This window comes from Penicillium manginii (assembly GCF_028828005.1).
Source record: "Penicillium manginii strain IBT 31320 chromosome Unknown utg000007l:1.0-2284322.0:1.0-2285126.0, whole genome shotgun sequence".
Classification (NCBI taxonomy): Eukaryota; Fungi; Ascomycota; class Eurotiomycetes; order Eurotiales; family Aspergillaceae; genus Penicillium; species Penicillium manginii.
The window spans coordinates 301,329-328,019 of record NW_026643108.1 but is presented as its reverse complement, the minus strand read 5'-3'; the positions used below and the strand labels follow the sequence as shown (position 1 = coordinate 328,019).

At 48.9% G+C, this 26,691-nt stretch overlaps 12 protein-coding genes across 12 annotated transcripts; 8 read left to right on the top strand and 4 right to left on the bottom strand.

Annotated features, from left to right (window-relative positions):
* Positions 1–171: 171 nt before the first annotated feature.
* Positions 172–1,971, top strand: N7533_010043 (alpha-glucoside transport protein; the record flags this gene model as incomplete). The annotated part of the gene is made up of 3 exons (XM_057106693.1): positions 172–710; positions 783–1,705; positions 1,778–1,971. The coding sequence occupies 3 exons, from the start codon at positions 172–174 to the stop codon at positions 1,969–1,971; spliced, it is 1,656 nt and encodes a 551-aa protein (XP_056955910.1).
* Positions 1,972–3,699: 1,728 nt separating this feature from the next.
* Positions 3,700–5,477, top strand: N7533_010042 (sugar porter family MFS transporter; the record flags this gene model as incomplete). The annotated part of the gene is made up of 2 exons (XM_057106692.1): positions 3,700–5,023; positions 5,086–5,477. 2 exons carry the CDS (start codon positions 3,700–3,702, stop codon positions 5,475–5,477), a joined length of 1,716 nt encoding a protein of 571 aa, XP_056955909.1.
* Positions 5,478–6,823: 1,346 nt separating this feature from the next.
* Positions 6,824–8,416, top strand: N7533_010041 (heme-dependent oxidative N-demethylase family protein; the record flags this gene model as incomplete). The annotated part of the gene is made up of 3 exons (XM_057106691.1): positions 6,824–7,340; positions 7,409–7,874; positions 7,936–8,416. The coding sequence occupies 3 exons, from the start codon at positions 6,824–6,826 to the stop codon at positions 8,414–8,416; spliced, it is 1,464 nt and encodes a 487-aa protein (XP_056955908.1).
* A 435-nt stretch (positions 8,417–8,851) lies between these two features.
* N7533_010040 (PRP38 family protein) lies at positions 8,852–9,595 on the bottom strand (the record flags this gene model as incomplete). The annotated part of the gene is made up of 1 exon (XM_057106690.1): positions 8,852–9,595. The coding sequence occupies one exon, from the start codon at positions 9,593–9,595 to the stop codon at positions 8,852–8,854; it is 744 nt and encodes a 247-aa protein (XP_056955907.1).
* A 277-nt stretch (positions 9,596–9,872) lies between these two features.
* On the top strand, positions 9,873–10,943 carry N7533_010039 (uncharacterized protein; the record flags this gene model as incomplete). Its single annotated transcript, XM_057106689.1, has 1 exon — positions 9,873–10,943. One exon carries the CDS (start codon positions 9,873–9,875, stop codon positions 10,941–10,943), a length of 1,071 nt encoding a protein of 356 aa, XP_056955906.1.
* Positions 10,944–11,307: 364 nt separating this feature from the next.
* On the bottom strand, positions 11,308–13,417 carry N7533_010038 (WD40 repeat domain-containing protein; the record flags this gene model as incomplete). Its single annotated transcript, XM_057106688.1, has 3 exons — positions 11,308–11,533; positions 11,583–13,308; positions 13,378–13,417. 3 exons carry the CDS (start codon positions 13,415–13,417, stop codon positions 11,308–11,310), a joined length of 1,992 nt encoding a protein of 663 aa, XP_056955905.1.
* An 846-nt stretch (positions 13,418–14,263) lies between these two features.
* On the top strand, positions 14,264–17,157 carry N7533_010037 (uncharacterized protein; the record flags this gene model as incomplete). Its single annotated transcript, XM_057106687.1, has 3 exons — positions 14,264–14,623; positions 14,684–15,042; positions 15,111–17,157. 3 exons carry the CDS (start codon positions 14,264–14,266, stop codon positions 17,155–17,157), a joined length of 2,766 nt encoding a protein of 921 aa, XP_056955904.1.
* Positions 17,158–17,509: 352 nt separating this feature from the next.
* Positions 17,510–17,881, top strand: N7533_010036 (uncharacterized protein; the record flags this gene model as incomplete). The annotated part of the gene is made up of 1 exon (XM_057106686.1): positions 17,510–17,881. One exon carries the CDS (start codon positions 17,510–17,512, stop codon positions 17,879–17,881), a length of 372 nt encoding a protein of 123 aa, XP_056955903.1.
* Positions 17,882–18,239: 358 nt separating this feature from the next.
* On the bottom strand, positions 18,240–20,986 carry N7533_010035 (uncharacterized protein; the record flags this gene model as incomplete). The annotated part of the gene is made up of 6 exons (XM_057106685.1): positions 18,240–18,460; positions 18,517–18,932; positions 18,991–19,975; positions 20,037–20,315; positions 20,379–20,825; positions 20,884–20,986. 6 exons carry the CDS (start codon positions 20,984–20,986, stop codon positions 18,240–18,242), a joined length of 2,451 nt encoding a protein of 816 aa, XP_056955902.1.
* A 205-nt stretch (positions 20,987–21,191) lies between these two features.
* Positions 21,192–22,135, top strand: N7533_010034 (SDR family NAD(P)-dependent oxidoreductase; the record flags this gene model as incomplete). The annotated part of the gene is made up of 3 exons (XM_057106684.1): positions 21,192–21,252; positions 21,319–21,774; positions 21,840–22,135. The coding sequence occupies 3 exons, from the start codon at positions 21,192–21,194 to the stop codon at positions 22,133–22,135; spliced, it is 813 nt and encodes a 270-aa protein (XP_056955901.1).
* Positions 22,136–22,406: 271 nt separating this feature from the next.
* Positions 22,407–24,145, bottom strand: N7533_010033 (putative amidase; the record flags this gene model as incomplete). Its single annotated transcript, XM_057106683.1, has 3 exons — positions 22,407–23,380; positions 23,430–24,052; positions 24,117–24,145. 3 exons carry the CDS (start codon positions 24,143–24,145, stop codon positions 22,407–22,409), a joined length of 1,626 nt encoding a protein of 541 aa, XP_056955900.1.
* Positions 24,146–24,668: 523 nt separating this feature from the next.
* On the top strand, positions 24,669–25,760 carry N7533_010032 (polysaccharide deacetylase family protein; the record flags this gene model as incomplete). The annotated part of the gene is made up of 4 exons (XM_057106682.1): positions 24,669–24,774; positions 24,830–25,106; positions 25,166–25,570; positions 25,622–25,760. 4 exons carry the CDS (start codon positions 24,669–24,671, stop codon positions 25,758–25,760), a joined length of 927 nt encoding a protein of 308 aa, XP_056955899.1.
* Between the last annotated feature and the right edge of the window lie 931 nt (positions 25,761–26,691).

Here is a 26,691-nt window from a genome sequence, read left to right as displayed (position 1 = left end):
TCCCTGTGTGTGACCAGTTTCAAATTTATCCGGATCTTCGAAGCACAGTAATGGATTTTGAGGTACACGGTTAAGGTATTAACATCTTGATACCACGCTCTCTCAGTCTCTATCCCCACCGCGACACTTCCAACCGATAAATTCAAGCAAAGCAATCGAAAAAAACCCCCAATGGAGAAGATAAGCTCTGACATGTCAAAGAAGAAGGGTGAGAATACTCTAAAGTCTAATAACAAACACATTGAAAAGATTACCGACGATCTACTTGGAACTCGTGGGCAGTGGGAGGCCACGCTTGAAGATGCTCGTGCCGCCAATGCCCATGAGCATTCTCTGAGCGTCCGATCCGCCCTGAAAGCCTATCCATGGGCTGTTTGCTGGTCGTTGATAATTTCACTCTCCATAATTATGGAGGGCTATGACACTGCTCTCATCAATTCTCTATATGCATACCCATCCTATGCCCGTCGGTTCGGTACTGTCGATCCAGCCACTGATAAATACCAAATACCCGCTAAATGGCAAAGTGCCATGAGCAGCGGCTCTCAAGCTGGCGCGATTTTTGGTGCCCTTGCAAATGGATTCATTGTTCAGCGATTTGGCTTCAAACCCGCATTTGCCCTTGGTGTTCTCCTTATGGCTTCATTCGTTTTCGTTTCATTTTTCGGAATGTCGGTTGGGCTTCAAACAGCTGGTCAGATCCTTTGTGGGTTAGTACTTAAGCAGAGACGGAAAGTAAATCTTTTTGCATAGTGAATGCTAACTAAAACGAAATATTTCAGTGTTCCATGGGGTATTTTTGCAACAATTGGCCCTGCATATGCCTCGGAGCTCTGTCCTCTGCGCCTTAGGTCGTATCTAACGGCCTATACTAACCTGTGCTTTGCAACTGGGCAGTTCATAGCCGCTGGCGTGCTTCAGAGCTTCGTCGAACAACAAGATGATTGGGCATGGCGCATCACCTTTGGACTTCAATGGATGTGGATTCCTATCCTTGGGATTGCAGCCGTCCTGATGCCTGAATCCCCGTGGCATCTTGTACGCAAGGGCAGATATGAGGAGGCTGAGAAGAGTGTATCTCGACTCATGGCAGAGCATGAGAAAATCCATTCCAAATCTGTCGTTGCTCTCATGATTCACACGAATGATCTTGAGTGTGCTGCTTCACAGGGCACATCGTACTTGGATTGCTTCAAAGGCGTTGATCTTCGCCGTACAGAGATTGCCATTATCACATTCCTCGGCCAAATTACTTGTGGAGCCCAGTTCGCCTACTCAGCTACCTATTTCTTCCAACAAGCTGGCCTCAGTTCTGAAGAAAGCTATAAGCTAAATCTTGGTGGCACTTCCATTGCATTCTTAGGAACAATCACCTCGTGGTTCCTTATGCGTCGCATTGGTCGCCGTATCCTTTACCTGTCGGGCATGTCATGCATGGCCTTGTGGCTATTTATCATTGGAGTGCTCGCAGTCAATACTTCCAATCCAAATGTTAAGTGGGTTCAGTCAGTGCTTTGCCTTGTTTGGCTCTTGACATTTTCTCTCACTGTTGGGCCAATCGGCTGGATTATACCAGCTGAGGTCTCATCTACTCGTTTGCGTTCCAAAACAATTGTTTTGGCTCGCAATGGCTACTACGTGGCACAGATTCTTGCCAATGTGATCCAGCCTTACATGATGAATCCTCTAGCATGGAACTGGAAAGGTTTGAAGCCATTCGTTTTCCCGCCAATTTTTTTCAATATCTCTTGTATCAGAGAGCTAATTTGCTTAATAGGGAAAACTGGCTTTTTCTGGTTTGCCTTCGCCTCCATGTCTGTCTTATGGGCTTTCTTTCGGATGCCAGAAACTAGCGATCGTTCCTACGAGGAACTTGATCTTATGTTTATGGCAAAGGTCTCCACTCGGCGATTCAAGAAGTATCATGTAGATGCTTATGAGAATGTAGAAAGCCGCATCCAAGAGACATGATCAGATCACATTGCTCAGGTCTACTATTAATCGCGCTCAGCTTGGATGAGGGTGCCTGTTGTGATCGGCATTTGGGGGTTGGAAATGTTGCCAAAACATTACTCTAGTTAACTATTAATGCAATTTCTTTCTAATCATTGATGTGCTTTTGTTCTAACTGAAAAATTCCCGATCCGAGGCTCGGGGACCAAGCAAGACGGCAGTTGGTCTGCCCTTCTGACCAAGCATCACACGGTTGGTTGGCCGTAGCTGGGACCCAATCAGTTTGGTGGCTGCGAATAAGCTATACGATTGGCCGTAACAAGAGACTAGGGCGTCCGATGTGTGATATGTTACAACGTCGATCAGGCGGCATGCCCTCAAACCGGAAGCACCGGCATTTCAAGGAGGTCGGTTAGCTGGCATGAAGCTAATTTTCCGTCTTTTGGCCCCAGACTGAAGCCATTGCCAGTCAACAACCCCGGATTTGCCTCCCCAGCATTTGAAAGCACTTCACCGGTAATCTGGAACAGGTCAAGTGCTACGGAGTACAGAGAGCATGATCTCCGGACTTCGACCCCGTGGATGGAAAGAGACTAGCCGCGCGTCCACCCGCAGTTCGGGGGCCGAACCTAGACGGCTGATACCGATTGCCAATGCCGATATTCATCCGGATATACCACAGTCACAGAAGAGAAAATTGCAAAGCGCATAAAATAATAAGCCGTGTATTCCTCATCCATGGGGTCTCCTGGGGCTAGTGCGCCCCATGACAGGTGGTTGTACGTTCCAGAACACTACTAGATCCGGCACTATTCTTCATCTAGTATAGACCCCCGACTCCGACAGAAAATGGCGGAGGAATGAATGACTCTTGAGTCTTCACCCCTCACAAAGCTAGAGAGAATGTGAAAAAAAAAAAATCGTTTCCGAAGTACGACCCTGGGTTTTCAAGTTTTGAGATCCACTTCGAGTGTCTAGAAAATTTCCTTCCTTTTCATACTAGTACACGGCTCGGAAATGATCCTCACTTCAGTTTCTAGTCATTAGGTTTTAGCTAGATCCAGTTCGCATCGATCAAAGATTACCCTGAAGGATTACTGGTCCATTGGTCAAATCTCCGCTCCATGTCCATACGCCTCCATACGCCCGCATGCCCGTCAGCACTACAGCGTCCCCAAGCATAAAGGTCAAAGCGATTGCGGAATGATCCTGGTGGTTCTCGGGGACATGGCTAATTAAATCAAAGACTTTGTTTGTGGCGCGAGGAAACGAGGCTTACTGGTTACATGGCTCGGCGCAAGAGCGCCCAGCAAGCGCCCATGGCTAGCCATCGTTGCTTCTCTACTGCCACAAAAAGCTTGGTGGCGTCTTCTAGTCCCATAGATCATGTAGATTTGTTTTCTATGCCTATGATATAGGCCTTCCGACTTGTGTATTCCCCCGAGCCTAACCCACAGCGTCGTTAGCATGTTATCGTTTGGGACTAGCATGCAGCATTTCATGATTCAGGACCCTCGTCGCAAATTGACTGGCCCATACTATTGGCTAACGAGGCCAGTGATGGAGAAGTTAGTAGTCCGTGGGTAATTTTTGGTCTGGAGAACCCGATCAAAGAGGTGAAAAGTTGCTCGAAGATGGGTATATAATATTGCTGAACTCCCACCCGGGGGGGTTTCCTTTCTATCTCTTTTGACGACATATTCCACATAATTTTATCTTCTCTTGTCTCGCTGCCTCTCTCCAAAGATGGCGGTCAGTCAATCCGTGGTTGGCCGTAACAATGCGGAGAAGCCTCATGGTCTTGTTGGTATGCTGAAGAACCCTTATGTCTTCGCTACTTGTCTTTTTGCCTCTCTGGGCTGCACCATGTACGGATACGATCAAGGTGTGATGGGACCTATCCTTGTTATGGAGAACTTCAAAAATCACTTCCCCTACTTTGAGAACTCTACCATTCAGGGTTGGTTGGTGGCTGCCCTGGAGCTGGGTGCATGGGCTGGTGCTCTGATTAATGGTGTTCTCGCCGATCGAATCTCCCGAAAGTACGCCATGATGGTGGCCGTCGTCATCTTCACATTGGGAACTGGTCTACAGGCTGGTGCCCAGACTCCAGCTTATTTTTTCGCTGGCCGTATCGTTGGTGGTGTGGGTATTGGTATGTTCAGCATGGTTATTCCTCTATACCAGGCTGAGATTGCCCCACCCGAGTTGCGTGGATCTCTCGTCTCTCTGCAGCAACTTTCAATCACTATCGGAACTACCATTGCCTTCTGGCTCGACTATGGAATGCAGTATGTCGGCGGTGTTGCCTGCAACCCCGAAGGAATTGCCAATCCATACCTCGCCGACGGCACCTACAATACGGCCGTGAATCATGGCCACACTTGCCTAGGCCAAAAGACAATCTCTTGGCGACTCCCACTGGCTTTGCAAATCATCCCTGCCTGGATTCTCTTCTTTGGAATGTTCTTCTTCCCATTTTCCCCTCGCTGGCTCATGATGAAGCACCGAGATGACGAGGCTCTTTCTTCTCTTTCAAAGCTCCGCCGTTTACCAGCTGCGGATCCGGTTGTTAGGGCTGAATTCCTCGAAATCAAGGCAGCTGTCATGTTTGATGAGGAGACCGAACGTGAAGCCATCGGTTCCGGTGGAGTCCTTGCTCCCTGGAAGGCATTGTTTGCCCCCAATATGATCAAGCGTCTCATGGTCGGTTGCTGTACCATGGTTTTCCAACAGTTTACTGGTATCAATGCAGTCTTGTACTACGCACCTCAGATTTTCAGCAGTTTTGGCTTTTCTTCTACCAAGACAACCCTCCTGGCTACTGGTGTTACTGGTATTTTGCAGATCATCTTCACTTTGCCCTCCGTGCTGTACTTAGATAAGTTTGGCCGCAAGACATTTTTGATTGTTGGAGCCACCGGCATGTTCTTGTGTCATATTGTTGTCGCCATTGTCGAAGGTCTGTACGAAGATAAATGGAACCTGAACGAGGGGCTTGCAAAGCCACAGGGATGGGTGGCAATTGCCTTTATCTGGCTGTTCGCCGTGAACTTCGCTTACTCTTGGGGTATGTTGCATGTTAACTGTCACTTTAAGAACTCGGCACTAATCAATTTTCATCAATTATAGGTCCTGTGGCTTGGGTTTTGGCGCAGGAAATTTTCCCTAACAGCCAGCGTTCCCGTGGTGTGGCCATAGTTGCATCCACCAACTGGATGTTCAATTTTGTCATTGGGTTGACGACTAAGGACATGCTGGGCTCCATGAAGTATGGCACCTACATTTTCTTTGCTGTCTTCAGTGGTCTGGGTGGTCTATTCATCTGGAAATTTGCTCCGGAGACGAAGGATAAGACTCTTGAAGAGCTGGACATCTTCTTTGGCGGAGGCATGGACAGCATCGCCGAGGCCGATCGTCTTCGCATGCAGAGAATCAACGAGACACTGGGTCTGGCCGGTGTCGAGAACCTCGAAGATTTGAAGACCGAGAAGGAGATTACTGCGGAACAGGTCGAACTTTGAACTTTTTAATTGTGAACCAAGTTGGTAGTACACGGCTTGATAATACATAGGTACTAGTAGTATCAGTACCTCTCCTTAACTCTCAATAACCCCATTGCTGCTACTTTCAAGCTTGATCTGAACAATCAGACGAAATGATTTGACTTAAATGAGTTTAGGTTGCTGGAGTAATCTGTAAAACATGGCGGAGTCCGCTCATAGAAAGGGGAGTGCATGACAAGATCTGTTTGTTCCGAGGTACATCAAAACCTTTTCCAACTTATCTCACTTTCCTGCAAGCTTTCTATCAGATAACGGCGTCGCTACCAGCACCGGATCTCTCTCCTACCGCGCCGACTTCACCATCGTCCCTGACTTCGTCGTCGAGCTTCTCATCACGAATCCTGTTACTCGTTCTGAAGGCGAAGATGGAAGAAACAGTGAAATTTAGAAGCACACATTACAGTCGGGTCTCCGCTTTCCTAACCTTCTTTGCTGCTCACCTCTTTTCTTCTATTTTCAAAGCCTCCAATGCTTAATCCTTTTTATATTTGAGGCATAGGTAATAGCAGAAATGATTATCCGAATTCATGATTCGGGTTCGCCTTCGGTCCGCGGCTGGAACTTTTTGCCATTTCGGGTATGGCAAACCTAGCCTTCCTGTTTTGTATATGAGGTCCAGTGTCTCTTATCTTTACTCTTATCGTGGGAAATTCAATATCAACCTCATTGAACTGCCTTAATATGTTATCTAGTTATTGTTGCCCGCCCTGGGACCATGAGAGCAGGGGGTCCCCAAGTGGGACTGCAAAGGACTGTGGGCGATCTCGGCCTACTGACTGGAGTATACCTAGTAGGCTAAGAACTAGCTAACAACATTCTACAAAGTATTTTTCGATAAGAGAATAATCACCCAATACAAGTAAATGATCCTATTCCAAACAATATTTTCTTCCTAGGCCAATCTAAGGCACCCCTCTGCATTCTCTCTCCCAACGCGGAAATGTTCGTCAAGCCACTACGGTCTACCAGAAACGGTATCCCCTGTGTATACCGTCATCATCTTCGGATTCTAGCTTCCCCGCTTTGTTGATCCAAGTTTGAGTGTAACGCAAATTAAACTGACATCGAGAGAGGCTATCATCGTCAAAGTCGCCGTACAATGTTTATATATTGACCTTCCTCCCTGCATCGATATCCGAATAAAATTCTCATGATATACTGCGACTTCAAGTTTCAAACTTGAACTCATTCGTTATTTTTTTTTTGGCTACAACTCGTGCCTAGCCTTGTGCCCATGCCAAAAGATACCTAGGTAAACAGCTTGCCCTATCAGCCCCAACGCGCAACTTGAACAAGTACTCGCCATGGATTTCCTCAAAAGCCTAGATGGAACCTCGCGAATCGGGGTCATGTTGATCGCTGCCAGTGCAGTCTACTTGTGTTTCAGCCGTTTGTTACTGAGCAGAATATCCCTACGCGGCCGCAAAAATTCCACAGCCCGAACCCCTCCACGATCCATATCCCCAGACAAAAGGAAAGCCAATAGCACCACATCACCAACAAGTTATAACCAGGCCCTTCCACCATCACGTAGAGAGGCACTCCTTCAACAGAAAGGGGCCGTTATACGCTGGAAAGAAGTTGATGAGTCCGAAATATGCCAGAATCTCTTGCCCATGACAGCCAACTTTAGGACCAGCCCAGGTAACTTATATACACCGACTGGCTTTTCTGTCGACGACGTGAAGGCTTTGGGTGATTTCCCGGACTATGCAACGCTCAGTGGAGTTCCACTTCCTCGGCCCTATCCCGAACATCAACTTGAAAAGGCGCTGCCCCGCCCATATCGCCCTTTTCGATGGTCGTATCATCAAACAATGTGTATGTTTTCGGCATCCTTGGCAACCCTTGACAATGAGCGGAATTAATTTTATGATTTTCATTGATAGCATTGACAAAACTGGAAACCGATTGGTGGATCGAGCTTGAGAGCACATACAAGAGCCGCATTGCTCAACGTAAAGAGCTATTTGCCAAGAATGGAAAGGCAGTTCTGGACGCCCTCCCTGGCTCCGAACTAGCATGCAAAGAGCTCATGGAAATGGTACTCCAATACATATGTACCAGATACCCGCAGTATTTCACGCTGGTGGACAAGCGGATATTGCAGAATCGCATCCTCGACACTGAGCAAGATATCCGGGCCAAGCCCCCGCTTGAAATCCTTCTTGACAATGTTCCGGAGGATTTTGGACTCATGTTAAGAGATGATGAGACGGGCTTTTATTTCTTGCGTGCGGCAGTAATTTGTTCGGCACTTGGTTGGAATGTTGCCTCCAAAATCGGACGTCAGTTGCACCAAATCCATGCACCGATCCCGGATTATAAGGAAAAGATGCAGTTCTCAATGGACCGGTGAGTTTCTTTCTTCCAATTATGAGGTTGAACGAGGGATGATCTAACCGACTTTTCTTAGTTTCTTCACCAAAATGCCGACAGAAAAGCCGATTCAACGAGGTTCATGGGGTCTCGAAGTCGGGGAGCCACTGTATATGCCACCAGGCGATCCGCACGAGGGCCTTCGGAAAACCCAAGATCCAAATTTGACAATAGATGACTGCAACCTGCGGGTAGACTGGCAGACCCTTCGTCGTCTTCCACTCTCTGCATCCGTGGTATTCAACTTCAAGGCGGTTTTCAGTCCCATCACAGAATTCCGCGATGAGCCTGGCGTCCCGGCACTGGTGGCAAAGGTTGTGACAGAGGGAAAGAAGAAACTCATGGAGTATAAGGGTGTATGGCATGTTCAGCATGTTATTCTACCGAAGTTAGAAGAGTGGGCAAAGGAACAGGAGGAGAATGGTCTTACACCCAAGGATTGGGAGGTGGCCACGCTAGATAACAGTCCGTGGTATGAAGGCTGGAAAGATAAGTGGCATCGACAGCAAGGATTTTGATATTATAGATATGTATTTTCAATTCGATAACGAGTTATAAGACTCAGATATGACGATTTTGATGCTTATAGTACATGCTTGCGAATCGTTAACCGACAGTCATATCCACGCAATCTTTTGGTGCGACTTTGGACGGGGGAGTTTGCTGGATGTGAAGCTGGTGATGCAATAATCAATTCCCACCTGAGCTCCATTGTGGGCCTGCCACTTGGAGTTGGTGCAGTTCGCTTCTCCGTAGGGATCACTTGGCGCTATTGGCATACCGCTGTTTACCCTTAGATAGAGGGATGGACGATTTCCTGGTTCCGAGTTTGTCGGAATACAGCCAAGCTTGCACTGGACGCAGGGGTCGAGCAAGTGTCTCTGTCGAGGCCTAGGGAGTATCCACACGTGTATATGTGAAAAAAAAAATAAAAAAGAATACGAGTTCGATGTTCAATCATCTTCCTCGTTTCCCTTCCCAGAAGACTCCTTGTCACTTATTTCACGCTCCTCGTCGCTTTTTCCATCGTCACTATCCTGATCAAGTTCCTCCAATTCTCCCTCAAGTGGGCTGACTCGCTCATCCAACATATCCAGGTCCTCCAACTGCTGTCGTGGAGGTAGCTTCCATAAACTGGTACCACATACACGGTCCTTGGTGAGAAGATCGTCGACAAATTGATCCATATATGTCAAGGCGAACGTGTCACGGATCCTGCGCTTGATTTTCCGGTAGTCGAGTAGGAGCGGTTCCAAGGTTTTGTAAACCTCGGCGGCGTCGAACGTGATCCGAACGTAAAAGGCTGCTAGAGCGCGGAGGTATTTGAAGTCACCACGATCCTTAACCACGCCATTGTCTTCGCCTTCGTCGTCACTGCCGGGGTCGGAGAAATTCAGGTATTCGAGGATGACATTGCGATCGGGGTTGAGCTGCAGAAGCTTGAAGGCGAGGCAAAGGAAAGGCGTGGGTTTTTCGGAGACACCATATGTACCACCAATAGATGATAGTTCAACTGCACGATCGCACAGAGTAGCAGCGTTCAGTCCGAAGCACTGCTCTTTCCAGTAATAAGAGTCCGTGATGCGATCGCGCACAGCTTTCTCGAAAAGGGTGATCGGGTTGACACCCCTCACCAACGGACCACTGTACCCGCGATTGTCGAGAAACGAGCTAGCGTCAGCGCGATGAGAGGTCATGACTGCAATGGTCGGAAGGCTGGGGTGGGGAGAGACAGTTCGACGGAGCTGGAAATCGGATGAGGTATACTGCCAGTTCATACCGCTTAATGCCAAGATTTTACTTATCGATAGTCGCGCGGCCAACCCGATCCTGAACCCCGTAAACAATCCTGATGTCATGCGCGACTCTAGGGCTGACTCTGAGACATCGACGAGGGGGAGGCAAGCCATGCATGGTTGACATTCCAATCCTGTCAATCTCTCTTTCATCGTCCATGTCGGACCCCTTTGCACCATGGTCCTCCTCAGTTCGTCTACGGTATCCACCATCCTGTCAATGGGAGTAGTGTGTATCTTCACGTTACTACTATTTCTATCGGGATACGTGCTGCAGCAACAATCAGTAAAAAGCATTCAGCATGCGATCCGCCCACCCCCTGATACAGCTTCTGAGTCAAGGCACGGCTATCCGGGATCAACATTCCAGAAGCGAGATTCATCGGATTCAGATCTAGATTCAGGTGACGATCAAGACACCCCACGAGCTAGTCGAGACCGCAATTCAGGATCGCGGGGCAATTTTGCCTACCTTCAGCTATTATCTGAGCCCGACCCGTCAGACATTTGTTCCGCCGTGCTTTTCTTCAAACAACTCGCGACAAATGGTACCAGTGTTCAGGATCGCCTTTTTATGTATCCGCAAGAATGGGACCGCATGTCAGCCAAACAGTTGGGCAAGTCTGCATCAGCAGCTCTTTCGATTCTCCGTGCAGCCAGTATAAAATATGGAATTTGGCTACTACCAATCGATATGACTGCTGCTACGTCTGCGGGATACTCCGCAACCAACACCAAGGTCCTACGTCTGGGTCAAATACAATTCATGCAATATGACAGCGTTCTTTACGTCCAGACGCCAGGCATGATTCTAGACACAGAGAGACTCGATGATGTGTTATTTTCACGGACATTGCCTGGCCGACATGATAAGAATAGGCCGGAGTCCTTCAACAACGAAGCCTGGATTCCCATGCCTCTTCGCGCGAACCGCGAGGCTGACCTCCCACCGGTTTACTTGATAACAGTCAATAACTTGGGCGGCGGGAGTGTTGAAACGCGAACACATATTCCTAACATACATCTTCCTGAATTCGGAGGCCTCGTGGCTGGACCTTGGGGCGTGAAACCAAAATCAATTGATGGTGAGCCAGTTCAACAGCCCGCCTATGTATATTTTGAGAATGACCGCGACGGTCATGTCAAGTGGGCAGGCAATCCCCTTTTTGGCTCGTGGCGAGCACAACAAAGTGAGGTTTGCCCTGGACTAGATCTTGATGGCGACTATTATCATGATGAGATGAGATGAGATTATCTTTGGGATTTCTTTTCAATATCGGTCTGATGCGAGCGATTATACCTTCGGGGGGGGATTTGGGTCACATGGCGTCTATTTGGTTGAAGTTTTAAGATATCCATTACGATCGGTATAGCATTCTGAAATAATGCACGAATTTGATATATTTCAAGTTTTCATTCAAATCTAGCGTACCTAGGTAATTTGGTGATAGTATCATGATTCTTTTCTTACTATTCAACAAAAGGCCGGGGACAACTACCAGCTATGAATGATATCCATGGATAGTACGTGGTAGATCATCTCAAGTCATATGCTTCGTAGATAACTCGAATATGTCGTTAGCATCCTGCGAAAATACCGTCTCGCCCAACAACTAGTACTGGGGTACTCCAATCTCGTATCCCAGCAATACCTCTGTGGAATTGCCCTCCCAGCCACGGTTTCCGCTGGTAGAGATCATAAAACGACAGGCGTTATCAACAAACAGCTGCGATATGGTGCCAGTTCGATGGCCGGGAATAATGAGGAATGGCACGGTAGAATGCCGGGAAGACTGCTCATGTTGTAGGTCATAGAGCCGGAGGATATCGTGAGAGGCACTAGGAGGAGTTAGTAGATTCCAATGAGTAAATAAACGATAAAACTGACCAGACGAGATGGCGGCCATTTGGCATAGCCTTGAGAGCAGTCACTGGACCACTGCCCTGCGGAAACTTGAACGTCCGTTCAACATCCCGAAGGCCCTTGTGCAAACTGAATTCTTCAACAGTACCATTGCGCCGCCCGGCATATATGTAGTTTCCATCAGGAGACCAGCACGCATTCATGCACCAAGGCGGGGCATTACGGGGGCTGATTCGAGCAACAGGATCGGGTTGTCGTCGATCCCACACCCGGATGGTGCCATCCATTGATGCGGCAAGAAAAGTCGTATCGGCTCCTATTGTCTGTTCAGATTGCATGGGTTGGGGGAAAATCTGATCTATGGAGGGTTTAATTTCTTCGGCCTTGGGCAGCCCATTAACAGCTGGCAGCGCCGGTTCTGTGGTGATCTCTGTTGTGGGCACCTCGGACTTGCTCTCAGAGTCATGAGCGAATGCGTCTGCTGTATTCGCGGCAGCAGAAGATTCTACTTGGGGTACAGGTTCGGGTTCGGGCATTTCAGCATCGATTTCACCCGGGGCATCGGCATCAGCAAGGACGCCGTTAGCCATCGCACGACCAAATTCATCATCTTCGTCTACCCCGAATACACCCCCAGATGGTTCTCCCCCGTCTGCTGCTCCGCCATCTGCATCTCCAAAGAGAGAATCCGCACCACCAAATAGCGAGTCAGTTGGTGAACCCGCCTGCGGGTTTTCGGGCCCCTGGGATCCTGTATCTTGAGTGGTGTCCATGGCATTGAATTTGTCTAGGCCACTAGCCTGATAATTCGACGAGTAGGTACCGTTAGGTAGGGATGGATCGATTGTATCTGATGGAATTGGCAAGCTGGAATCCGGCCGGATTTGTACCGTAGAGATCTGGCCTGCACTGCCGCCGAATGCACGTCGTGCCTGACCGGTATTGAGATCCCAATCAAAAACACGCTTGTCCCAGCTCCCAGAGAGCAAGGATTGCTCGTCGGACGTCAAATTTAGCGAGGAGACTGCTGATGTATGTTGTCGTAATTGAATGACTTCTTTTCCCTCGTCGTGTCGCAATGTCTGCAGCCGAATCGCACCGGATTCTAGGCCGGAAAGTAACCAGAGGCCCTCACTCTGTGCCGCTAGAGAATAGACTGGTGATAAGCTATTGCCATCCATGTTTTCCCAATATGTCATTAGGACACCCGCTTTAACAACACTATCCACAAATGGATGCCGTTGCGCCACCGTCAACATGAGCTTGCTGTTGATAGACTCGGCCCAGTTGAATTTACGAACAAAGCCATCCGATCCACCTGTAAAAACCCAACGCATATCTGCCGTCGCTGTGATTGCATTTATTGATGTGCTATGAGGAGCAGCGGTGGTTGGGGCGATATCATAGGTCCTGGCCGTTAAGCATTCGGGGCGGACGCTAGGATGGTGAATAGAAAAGGATTCCAGCATCGATGTGTCCCCGTTCCCCGGCGATGTCATATTCCTTGTATCAGGGTTCTGTTGCGAAGATATTCCGGCGCCTTCTGATGTTTGACTTGCATTTGAGGGGCTGTCCGGATCTTGGTCCTGGTCCTGGTCCTGGTCCTGGTCTTGATCAGCGTCCACATCGGCATCCTGCTCGTTGTCGTTGTCGTTGTCATGGTCATTGTCGTCGTTGTTATCCCCGTCATTATCGTCAACGTCGCGCATTGTGTCGTCAATCTCATTGTCAGAGCTTCCATCTTGAGAACCTAAAAAGAGTGTGTCAGGCAAAGGCGCAAGCATGGGAGCGGGGAATGAGCAGGGTAGCAGCAACTGACCCGCCAGATCGCGGTCCTCATCCTCCTCAAGGGACGCCATGAAGCTTTGAAACCGGTCGCCAATCCCAAACAAGTGTCACGATTCAATATGTAGCCCCGCCCTTTTCAATTGCCAATTGGGGGGGTAGGCAGTCTAGCTGCAGTCTGGTGCGGAGAGCTTCGGCGCAGATGGAACCCTGGTCCCACCGCGATGCAGCAATAAGGGTTTGGTGATGGCAACTTTCAGTATATTTACAGGACAAGTCACCGTATTCGAATATAGTTTCAAAGGCCAAGTAGCATGAGTCGACCCAGACGAAGGTCCAATGCGATGGCTGTGAACAAATGAATGCGGATCAGACCGCGCAAGGCGGTCTCCCCTTCTTTCTCTGCTGGGGTCGGGCTCCACCCGGCCAATCACATGGCTCCGTCGTAGATCTGGGACTCAGATCGTAGGTTGGATGGCATCAAATGCATGAAATGACATGAAATTCATATTTGTGCTAGGTGGAACCTTCTCCGAAAAGGATAATAGACTCTTAAGGCAAAAAAGATAAAATGATGTCAGATCAGATAAACTCGGGTTTATTTTGGGCAAACTTCTTCCAAGAAGGCAGCCACGACCTAAGTTGCTCTTGCCATTTTTACCATCTACTCCTCCTTCTACTCCTCCTTCTACTCCTCCTTCTGCTTCTCTTCTCTTCTTTCTTCCTCCACTTCCTCCACTTCCCCTCTCTTCTCTCACGATTTTCCCTTTCAATTACCTGTTAGCTCTCATTATTCTTTCAACGGGTTTCGATATCCCGATCAATCTTTCAATCTGTTTCGACGCCTCAGCCCTACCTCCAGGTAATAATGGCTCCACGTGGTCGTGCTGGGAAATTTGTCCACCCCAATAGTCATCGCAATGCAGCTTCCAGTCAATCCAAGCCTCCTGGTATCCCTGCGAACCCGGCAATTCGGAACTATTTCGCAACGACCGATCTGTCAGAGGGGGGTTCCCCTTCCGCGCGGACAGACGGAGGACTGGCGCAAAAAGTCCGAGCTTCCTACTACGCAGGAAATTCTGGGATCGAATGACGGTTCGAGTGATATTATGTTGCTTCCAAATCACATATCAGGTCCCTGGCCTTCAACCGAGCTTTATCTCAACGCTCACTACAACTTGATCCGCGAAGATGCTGTCGCAAACCTCCGAGATGCAGTGCTTTATGTTCGCGCCTATCCGCTCATGAAGGACAACGGCAACATTGTAATCTATGAGAAGGTGATATTTGAATCTTTCTGAGTGCTTCAAATTCTCATTCGACTGACTGATCTTGAATAGGTTTTCATTGTGCAAGTGACACTGACAACCTCGGGAATTGCTTTTCGCGTTCAATTCTCCACACGTCGTGCCGGCAAGAGAATACATTGGGAGTACTCCAGTCGCCTTATTGCCGGGAATATCATAGCCTTATCTCCAGTCGAGGACTCCTTCTCAACTAAGTGCATCGTGGGTGTTGTTGCGGCGAGGCCCCTTGAGAACCTTGCCAAAACCCCACCTGAAGTAGACATTTATTTTGCCCATCCAGAGGATATCAAGTTCGACCCCCAGCAAGAATGGATCATGGTACAGGCACGATCAGGATACTATGAGGCTCACCGGCACACCATGAAAGCCTTGCAGAAGCTATCACAAGAAAAGTGAGTTTTCGTCCCCGTTCCCGTCATCTCTTCAATGTATAGCTCTAACTTGATCCATTTCCTACTAGATTCCCACTCAAGCAACATATATGTGCCTTGGAAACCGACATTGGCGCACCTCAATATGTGTTGGACAAGCCAGTGATGAACTTCCAGGCTCTGTCGCCGCCTACCGCCGATGGTAATACGAGTTTCAACGTCCTCAAGGGTTTTCCTGCTACTCCAATGGCAGGACTCAACCCTCATCAGTGGAAAGCCCTGGAGAACATGCTGTCAAGAAATATTTCTATCATACAGGGTCCCCCGGGAACTGGCAAGACGTTTGTGTCAGTCACCTTCTTGAAGCTCCTATTATCCCAGATGACCCCAAACGATCCTCCTATCATCATTGCGACACATACAAACCATGCGCTGGACCAGCTTCTCAATATCATCGCTCAATTTGAGGAAAACTACATTCGACTGGGTTCGAGAAGCGCGGATCCCGATATTCGAAAGCGAATGCTCTACGAGATAAAGAAGTTTCTGCCAGTGCCTACGGTAATCGGTGGCCTGTTCGGCCCAGCAAGAATTGATCTTCAAAGAATTTCCGCTCAAGTAGCGGAGCTTCTCACGCCGTTCGACCAGGAGGGTCTCCAAGGTCCAATCAAGGCATCCACGTTCGCCGACTATGGCCTGCTAACACAGACTCAATGCGATTCACTCAAGAAACTTGATCAGTCGAACTCATCTGCGCTCGCAGGAAATGACACGAATCATATTGCAGAGTGGCTCGATGATCAGGTGAAAGAGCTAAACCTCAATCACTGGGTTGAAGAGATGACGTTCACCGAAGATGACATCGACATAGAGTACGAGCAGCTCAAAGAGCTCGAGGCAGAGCAGGGACCAAACGAGGAAGAATTCGAGTCTCTCTATGGTAGATCACTTCAATTCAGGACAACACACCAGGGAGTTCAAGAGTCATCCTACTCAAAGGCTGAGATTCGTCAATATCTCTCGATGGGTGATTTGACGAAGATTCCCGTCACAGCACGGGGGCCCGTGTACAATTTGTTGCGGAGGAAGCTCCTGGATTTAGTGAACACTAAATTGCGCACTATTGCCAAGTCATACGACTTCTACAGTGGCAGACTCAAGATCGGTAGGTGGGAGCGAGATTTTGAGACCCTGCGGAAAGCCAAGCTAGTAGCCATGACAACGACTGGGTTGAGCAAGTATCGTGGGCTTGTCTCGAGCCTGAGTCCTCAAACCCTGGTGATCGAAGAAGCAGCCGAAGTCCTTGAAGCTCCAACTGCCGTTGCGTGCCTTGAATCGATCCAACAGTTGGTTCTTGTGGGTGACCATATGCAGCTAAAAGCGAAGTGTACGTTGATGGATCTTGCCGGGGAGCCCTTCTTCCTAGAAACCTCCATGTTCGAACGCTTGGTCCGGAACGACATACCTTATGTACAGCTCCGGGAACAACGAAGAATGGCCTCTGAGATTAGAGAACTTCTGATGCCTATATATGGCAGTCTGTATGACCATCCCTCCGTGCTCAAAAGTGCGCTCGTCCCGGGAATGGGCTCTCTTCGGTCATTCTTTTTCACGCATGATTGGCCTGAAAGCGGAGACAGTCTGACTTCTAAGCTCAACGAACTGGAAGCCATCATGATTGTGAAGTTCTATGCCTATCTGGTGCTTAATGGAATTCCATTTTGGGAGATAACTGTTTTGACATTCTACAACGGCCAAAGGAAGTTGATTCTCAAGCATATGAGGACAAACAAATATCTTGCCAATCATATACACAAAGTTGTCACGGTCGACTCCTATCAAGGAGAGGAAAACGAAATTATTCTACTCTCGCTCGTCCGGAGCAACAAGAGTAACGGAATTGGGTTTCTTGCCGCTGACAACAGAGTGTGTGTTTCACTCTCTCGGGCAAAAAGAGGTCTTTACATGTTCGGGAGCTCCGGAACCCTGGAGCAATTCAGTCCTCTTTGGGAGAATATCATTTCGATTCTTAGATCTCCAGGTGGCGATCACGATCCGCGAATTGGCAAAATCCTTCCCTTGACCTGCAAGAAGCATAAGAATGAAACTTTGATTCGCGGTCAGTACTATCAATAACTATATTTTGACCATGTGAACTAATTTTTGACTCGTCATTTAGAGCTCGGAGATTGGGAAGCGATCAATGGGGGGTGCAGGAAGCCTTGCGCAGAAGGTCTCGGCTGTGGGCACAAATGCACACTTCTATGCCACGGGTAAGTTGCATACCGAACAATAACAAAGGTTTATCTTTCACATGGTTTTGAGTTATCTGACATGAGGAACTAGCTTTGACCATTCATGGATTACTTGTCAACAACCATGCACCCATGTGCAAAAATGCTGTGGGTTCCATTGCACAGATATCTGTGGCAAAACTCACAATCACTCATGCGACTGCATGAACGACAAGTTCAACACAGTATCCATCATGGAAAAGCCCCGGATCAATCGACTTCCCGAAGGTGCACAAAGACTCCGCAAGCAGGTCATCCCCATGGAGGGAGTAGGCTTATGGGGCCAATTCGTTGACAAGGCCCGTGCCGGTGATATTGACAGTGCAAACACGGGCACATTTCCAAGATTGGGCCCTCAGGACGTTCAGGACGGGCTCAAGCGAGCCACTGAAACGTACATTTCTCTAGCTTCGAAAAGGCCAATTCAAGAATCAGCCAGCAGTGTCGCTAGCAACAGTCTCGTTCATCCCTCTGATTCCAAGGACCCGCCTACCAACAAGCCTGCGGCACCGCCTCCCACCAATCTGATTGAATTTACTTCAGGTAATTTGATCGATTTTGACTAGTCAGAAAATTCGCATCGCATAGTCTCGAAGTTCGGTTAGGTGCGCCTGATATCTAGTTTCAAAACCTGTCATCTTTACCGCGTAGCAATGCATCCTTCAGGATTAGGTGTCCAACACCTCCATATCTTTCAAGCAAAAGAAAAGAAGAAGAGGGGAAGAAGGAGGATGAGGAGAAAGAGAGCCCTGTATTTCTCGGAAGACCATTGATAATTTCAATTACAACAATAAGACTCAGAAGGTCGCAAATTGCCAGTAATTTCGTATATTATATCATCAAATGTAGTATATATGTCCAAGTATTTCCAAGTAGTATGTGTAGGTATTTCAACAAGAAGGCAAGGGAAGGGGAATAGAAACGCTAAATCATAATCATATACTGCTCCAAGCTATTTCCCAGACAATTAATAAACGGCCATTGGGTATTACGTTTGAACAATCTGGACCACAGCTTTAGAACCGCCATGCCCAATGCCGGCGGCTCAAGGTTTAGCGGGGCTTCGGATTCGTCTTCAAGGTCAATAGAAGAATAGGCCTCTTCAACAATACATTGGGTCCAGCGAAGAATACGGCTTTCGTTTTCTAGTCATGACAGTCAGCGTTGGCTTGAGTTATCAGGAATCATTCCAAGAACTTACCACTCAGCGCCTGGTCTGGCCCCGCCTCTGCAAGAGTGAATAGCCACTTGCTCAGCAGGACCGCACATTCCAAGCTTGCGAGAGAATGGCGCACACTCCAAAAGAATGCCTGGCTGCGTGCGATGTGATCAATTCCCAGGCGCACTGGAATGCTGAGGGCATGTGCAGCATATATAAGGGCTGGGATCAGGCGGTAACTTCGCTCTGGCTTTGGGGATCGGTACAGGGCAGCGGCAATGGTAGCTGGGTCGCGCGTTTCGAGACGGCGGTACGGACCGAGATTGAGAGACAGGCGCACATAGGCAAGTCCGAGGAGCGAGCTTGATGTAAAGGGGATCGGTCCATTATCGTTGTGTGGGTCGAGGCTTGACTCTGGGGCTTGTTGCCAGACACTAGTCCAGGAGCGGAGGGCTCGCCTGAGTAAATAGTCAGTACATTTTCTGTCAGATGGTTCAGTGAGCGTGTCAGTCTTACTCTATCTTGTTCAGTTCTTCGGTCGGCAAGCTGGTCGAATGAAGCCCATTCGGCAAGGAAAGTTCGCTGACAATGTGGATTCGCTGAAGCAGACCATGCAGCAGCATGTAATTTCCCAACGGAGCGGGTATCGGCTCCAATGGTACTGCCGAGCGCGACTTTTGAAGCAAAAGTGTCAGCGCGTCTTGGAAAAACAACTGTTGAGGACCACGGGCTTGCTGGGCAGCTTCCCATTCGACGGCGTTGTTCGCTATCCATTCGATCGTCGAGCAGGGAAGTCGCATGTGGATTTCGCTGCTGCGTAGCGATGGATAGACATTATAGGCCAGGCTGTGAATATGAATGAAGCAGAAAGCGATAAGTTTAGTTCGCCGAAGGGACTCTTGGTCTGCCCATTCATACCAGTCCAGTGGTTGACCACGCGCATCAGAATATGGCTCCGTCAACCCAACGTCGCGAAGGTGCTGAACTAGCTGACCTTGAATATGGAATGCCTCCTGTACAAGTCCTGCCCGCTCCCAGGTAGCATAACTCATGAGGACGAGTAAACAACGAACCACCTCCATCTTCCGCGAAGCGGCGGTGCCCCCGCTACCCGCTGATCGATTCTGATCTCCATATTGGGAGGCCATCGGGTAACCTGACTGGGATTCTCTGCTCATACGTTCGTAAAGGACTGCCTTGGAAACATGAAATATTTTTTCGGCATTGCGGTGCTCAAAGCGATACTGGGCACCGATGGTCATCATCGCGAGAACTAATTCGGCAGAACACTCGCTGAAGCGGAAAGTTGGGATGTGAATAAACGGAATGTGGGGATGGAATCCCTCGAAGTAGGACGTGAGGTAGCGAGTCAGAGTATGGCGAGAAGGAAGGGTGAAATCCGGTATGACATTTCGAAAGTCCTCAAGAGATGCAGCAAGTCGGAAGCGTTGATCCTCTGAAACGTTGAATCGAGAGATTTTGCCGGTAGCCTGCGGTGGCTCTAAAGGTCATATGAGACATGGTTCTTCCCAGCTTAAAATTGCATATAGAGCAAGACTTACCGCTATCGGAAAGAGTACCTAGGCTTTGATCCCCACGGGGTACCGATGGTAGCCATGAACGAAAAGGGGAATCTCCTCTCGAGCCATCACGAATACTTCTCGGTCGCTTCATCTGTTCCTGAGAGGGTGCAATTGGTTTCTGGACATCCTCAATTCCAATATCTTGGATCTGGGATGGGTCTGCCTCAAAGGGCAGCCATTCGGCGGGGAGACCAATGGAGTCCAAAAAATGGGTAAATTCTTGGAAATGATTGAGATCCTCGGGCAAATAGGGTAAGGCTAGGTAGTAGTTATTTAGCAAAGAAACATCAATGGAACCGCGAGGACTCCCTATGTACTTACAAGGTGCTTGGTAGTCGCCTGGGAGGAGCAGCTGAGCTGCCTGCAGCATGGCGGGATCATGCATTCCAGGGTGCCCCTCCTGGTTGGTATTAGAATTGGGAGTTGGGCCTACGGGCATCATTGGAGGCTGGCTCTGGGGTAAGTATGAAGGCTGAGGTGGCGGCGGCCCTGTCCATTGAGGCGGCGGTGGCTGCTGCTGCTGATGTATCGATGCAGGTCGGGCTGATGCATCATACTGCGGCTGCGGGATGGCTGCAGGAGCGGGTGGGGGTTGGACTGAGACTGGGACTGGGACTGAGGCCGAGGTTGAGGTTGAGGGCTGGAGACTGGGCTGGGAGTCCGGTGAGGTGAATCCATCCTGATGGGAGATTCGATTGTGTCTCTTCAATAGATCACGCCTAGTAAAGGCCGCCCCACAGAAGCAGATGAACGGCTTCTCCTTAGTGTCTGATGATGATGGTCAGCCATCTCCAGGGTAGTATTACCCCAACACCAGAGTACTTACGAGTTCGGACATGGCGCTCTAAATGTTCGGTGCGACGGAAAGCTCTACCGCAATGTACACAGATCCGTGCTTTTGCGCGGCCTGACTGGACTGGGGGTGGCATGGCTCGGAGTCACTTGGAGAAGAGGAGAAAGTGGAGGACGGCCGAAGTGAGGAGTCGCCCCCAAGCGGTGACTCCAACGGCCCACTCTTATCTCCTCTACTACTCCCACTGTCCTACACAGCTACAGGCCCTAGGGTATAGGAAAGCTTCCTACTATCTTCTTTGTACTGTCTTATTCTTCTCCTTTTTCCATTGACACGAGAGAATGTCCCTTCTCAAGTCACTCTTCCCCGGTGTCGCCGTCGTGACCGGTGCCGGTGGAACCGGTACGCCATACCCTGCACTACAAATCTGATCCACAGTTCCACTCACATCATGCTACTCAAATATAGGAATCGGTGCTGCAGTCGCCAGGGCTTTTGCCGCTGCAGGATGTGAAAGAATCGCCATCACAGATGTCAATCCATCCACGCTAGAGCAAACCCGACACGCAGTCGCCTCCACTCATCCCAAGGTGCAGCTCCTCGCCCACGCAGGCAGTGTCGCTGAGGACCACTTTGCACAGACGTTCATAGATCAAGTCGTTGAAAAGTTTGGGCGCGTTGACTATGCAGTCAACTGTGCAGGTGTACTGGGTCTTCCCCGGCGGTCAGATGAAACTAGCATTGAGGAATTCGACCGCGTCAATAATATCAATTATCGCGGTTGCTGGCTATCTTCCCGGGCTCAGCTGAGACAGATGATCGCCCAAGAGGCACTCCCAAGTCATGATTCTCGCCGCCCTTCACAACGAGGTGCTGTCGTAAATATTGCCAGTCAGCTTGGAATCGTCAGCCGTCCGAATGCCCGTCAGTTCTCACCTTTTGTGCCCCCTTGTTATGACAAACACCTAACTTTAGATCCCCTAAATTAGCGGCATATTGTGCATCAAAGTCAGCCATTATTGGGCTGACACGTGCTGATGCGATCGATTACTCCAAAGATGGAATTCGGGTGAACTGCGTATGTCCTGGAGTCATCGAGACGCCTTTAGTAATGGAGAAGAAGGAAGTGCGTGAAGCCATCACCCCCGCCGTAGAAACTGCTCCTATGAAAAGAATGGGTATACCGCAAGAAGTAGCAGATGTAGCCCTATTTCTTTGTTCAACACAGGCTTCATTTGTTCAAGGTCACGCGATGGTAGTGGATGGCGGCTATATAACAGTGTAAATACTATTACCTAGATACCATTGGAACAACCTTTGAAGTAATGAATAGTAACACCCGCGGTAGATTTATACCATCTACAGCCACTAGTACCTACCTAGGTAGGTCGGTAGCTGTTATCAACTTGAAAAGCACTAATAATCAACTGCAGGGCTTGAAAACAAGGTTCCAAGGTTAGGATGATAATATCGCATACCTAGGTATCTAAACTTTGAAGAGGGCTGAGGTCAAAACCTTGGATTTCATGGTGTATATATCTGATGGATATCATCTGCTATCTACATACACGCTTAATTCGCTGATTCTTAATTGCCGAATGATGTACCTTCTTCCAATCAAAATTCGTCTCCCATGCATGTCCAACTTGCAATATTTTCTCTTCTTGCCACAATCCGCCAACAATCTGCATACCAACAGGCAACATAACCTGCTCATCATCCTTAGCTGGCGCGAACCCAATAGGAATGGACATGGCAGGATGGCCTGTGACATTGAATATGGCAGTATTAATCGTCAACCCCATGCTAGGCTTGAGTGACTCCAATGGAAGACCGCGTTTTCCATTCTTCGGAGCCACAACTGGAGTCGTGGGCATCACCAAGGCATCATATTTCTCAAAAAGGTCTTGGTATTTGTCGCTTACTTGCCGTCCAATATTCACTGTCTTTCCATAAATGTTTGGGAAGCGCGACATCAGATATAACCCGTTGATAATCACATTCTTCGTTGATGGGAAGGCTCGCTGGAAGCCTTCATCCGTCCAGGGGAGCCTGCTTTGCTCCGCTTCTGTCATGCATAGGCCCCTTCGTCCAGTATTATGACCCAGAAGTGTCTGTGCTCCAGCAATTCTTGAAAGGATAGTCCATAGTGCCGGGCCATGCAAGTGGTCCGGAAGCGATACCTCCTCAACAATGGCGCCAAGATCTTCGAATTTCCTTGCGGCGATTGAGACTGATTCTCTGACATTGGTATCCACAGCACTATGCTCGAAGCCTTCTTTCAAAATTCCAATTTTCAGACCATCAAGTCTTCCAGAGGTCTCTTCAATAGTTGCTGCAAATTTAGTCGAACCTGGTTTTGGGCTTGCCAGTGAGCGATCGTCGATACCATCATAGCCACTAATCGCATCTAAACACGCGGCGACTTCACGGGTGGTGCGTGCGAGCGGACCGGCATGGTCAACTAAGGCATCTCCACTAGATATTCCGGTATAAGGAACTCGGCCATGAGTAGGCTTCAGTCCAACACCTGAGATAAATTTAGTCAGGTTTGATATGGATGATTTAATGCGACTTACATCCACACAGGGCTGCCGGGACTCGAATGCTTCCACCCTGATCCCCTCCAATCGTAACATCAACCAAGCCTGCAGAGACTAAGGCTGCACCACCAGATGTGCTCCCTCCTGCTGAGTATCCCGTTGCATGAGGATTCTCAACTGTACCCTGGGCACTCGTATATGAGGACGTGGAATGGCAATAATTTTCGCAAGTAGATGTTCCATGAATATTTGCACCCGCATCAAGGAGCCGAGTCACCACTGTCGCGTCGGTTGAAGGTGTCCATGCCGGTGTGATATCACTTCCAAGAAGCTGTGGCACTCCGGCCACAGCAATTACATCCTTCAAGCTGACGGATTTACCCGCCATAACGCCGCCTTGTGGATTTCCCCTGATGAGGAACTTATGCGACCATGCCTGTCCAAAAGCCTGCTCTTCTTCGCCGCACCGACGGACATTTTCACGCGGATATTTCGCCGTGTCTGACACTGGCTGATAGTCGGGTAACGCAGCTACGTCCTCTGCGCAATCGTGGACCGCTGCCAGCAGGGTCTGGAAATCGCTCGACTCCTTAGGATCAATGGTCAGACCGAAAGGCTGAATCAGAGCTTCAGCATCGCCGGGTTTAACAGGATTACCCCTGGACTGGTGGTTAGTGAATCTGCCATGTAAATCACGTCACCGACGTTGGGTTTCCTACTCACTCGGAGATACTTGTAAAAAGGACCGACATGCTGGAATGTAGCAAAAGGTGCGCGACTACTTTGACGATCGCGTCGCTGGGGAGTTGAGGATTTTATGAAAGTGCATCATGCCACAATTTCTTGAAACTCATCGGCAATCCCCGAGTCAAGATCCATCCATTTGGAGACCCATCTTTGCCGACGAGCCCATCAATGTCGTGAAAAAAAAGAAACCATTTACTCGACTCCAACTCGACCCCGACTCCCTAGACCCACCGCAGGCCTCCATATATCTCGGAGCGAGGTAAGAGAGACGAGAAATCAGGATAGCATGTGTTTGAGGGTTGATAGCGAGGATGAGATTACACATTTTCTTGACAAAAAGGTCGGTTCGTTTCGGATGGCGATCGATGATATTGGCGACTCCGACGGCCCCAACGCTCCGAGAGGGGCTGGTCTTCCCCGCATTCAAAAAGCGTTCAACTTTTGTAACACAACATTAAACACGTACAAAAGCCCCGCGCGTCACTCAATCCCACTCTCAGCTACTTCATTGCCAATTAATCAGACACAATGGGTCCTAAACGCGTTCTCATCACATATGGCGTCGACGTCGACGCTGTCGCCGGGTGGCTCGGCTCGTATGGCGGCGAAGACTCGACGAACGATATTAGCCGGGGTGAGTTCGAGCCGATACAAGCTGTGCGCGCTGCTGCTAACCTTCATTTTACTAGGTGTCTGGGCAGGAACAGTCGGAACTCGGCGTCTCCTCAAGCTATTCGACAAGTACGATATCAAGACGACATGGTTTATCCCCGGCCACTCGTTGGAAACCTTCCCCGAAGACATGGCAGCGGTTCGCGATGCTGGTCACGAAATCGGACTTCATGGATATTCACACGAAAACCCGACTGATATGAGCATTGAGCAACAACGTGATGTTTTGGATAAGACCTACCGGATGCTCACCGAGTTTGCGGGTAAACCGCCGCGGGGTAGCGTGGCACCTTGGTATGTTGTTAATAACTCAGAAACCCGTCATTATAACTGTTAATTTATTCCTCGATTAGGTGGGAGACAAGTCAGGAAGGTGCTCAGTTACTTCTGGACTATGGCATCGAGTACGATCACAGTATGAGTCATGAGGACTGTCACGCATACTATCTGCGCACCGGCGACACGTGGACGAACATCGACTATAGTAAGAAGGCAGAGACTTGGATGAAGCCTTTGGAGCATGGACCACAGACGGGACTAGTTGAGATTCCTTCGAACTGGTACATTGACGACCTGCCTCCTATGATGTTCATCAAGAAAGCGCCAAACAGCCACGGGTTCGTCAACCCGCGAGATGTGGAGGATATCTGGCGCGACCATTTCGATTACTTCTACCGCGAGTATGACGAGTTTATCTTTCCCATTACCATTCATCCGGATGTGTCTGGGCGACCACATGTGCTGTTGATGCACGAGCGGTACGTCTGCTGTATCTTCTGTTGAACTTGGACAAAGCTAATGTGGAATAGTCTGATTGAGCACTTCAAGAAACACGACGGGGTGGAGTTCGTGACAATGGAGCAGATATGCGATGACTTCAAGAAGAAGAACGCAGTTCCTGAAGGAGCACTCATGCCGGCTCCAGTCGGAGCGATGTTAAAGAAGTAAATAGATCAAAATCAGAGTTCACCTTGTACCAAGCACCTACTAGTATGCAGTAACAGCAAATATCGGTAGCTACTAGTACCTAGTACTAGTATTCACGAGTTGTCGTTTGACACAAGAAATCCCAGGCATGTATTGTCGGTTGTAATGTCTCCATAAGATCTTACTATAGGTGCTTTCGTACTACTAGTAGATACCCCTTTCTGGTTGTGCCCGATCATACGAATACTATTATATTACCTACTTCACCTATACGCAAATCATTATAATAGTTAAATATTTTGAATGAACCCTGGGAAGAGTCCCCAGACCCCAATTCTTGCTCCTATACTTTGCCAATGTGATGGATCATGGGTACTGTGAAGCCTGATAACTAGTACCCCAACTCATCTTGTCTGACCCCAACTTGAACATTCCTGGCCTTCTCCAACTCGCGCCGGTTTCATCACGTTTTGCCCTGCCCAGCCACATTAATTCCATTCGCCACTCACTCATCGTTATCGTATGTGTATACTCCCAGGAGCTTCTCTTGGCATTGATTGGCCCAAGATGTTTACTCCAACTACTAGCCCCGTTTAGAGCTTCGACCGGACTCGACCCCAACGACCCCTAAGCTTGCGGCCCACGCCTCCCATGGCGAAATCCACTCAACCCATCGCATCCTCGTGGTTATCAGACAGCTGGAATTCGCGGGGAAAGCATACAGTGGAGCAAAGTCCCACTTTCTCCATTTCTTGCCATTGTTATCTCGCTCTTCAGACCAGCCCCAGCAAAGCCTAAGTTCTGACGCCTATCGCAAACGGGAAATGAACGAGGTCACGCCGGGAAAAACCCGGGTCGTGAGATAAGTTCTGATCTTCTGGGTCGTGGTTTTACTATATATCCCCTCTCAAGGCTGTCATTGCCTGCAAGCTTGACTTTCTCTGTTTCGAGT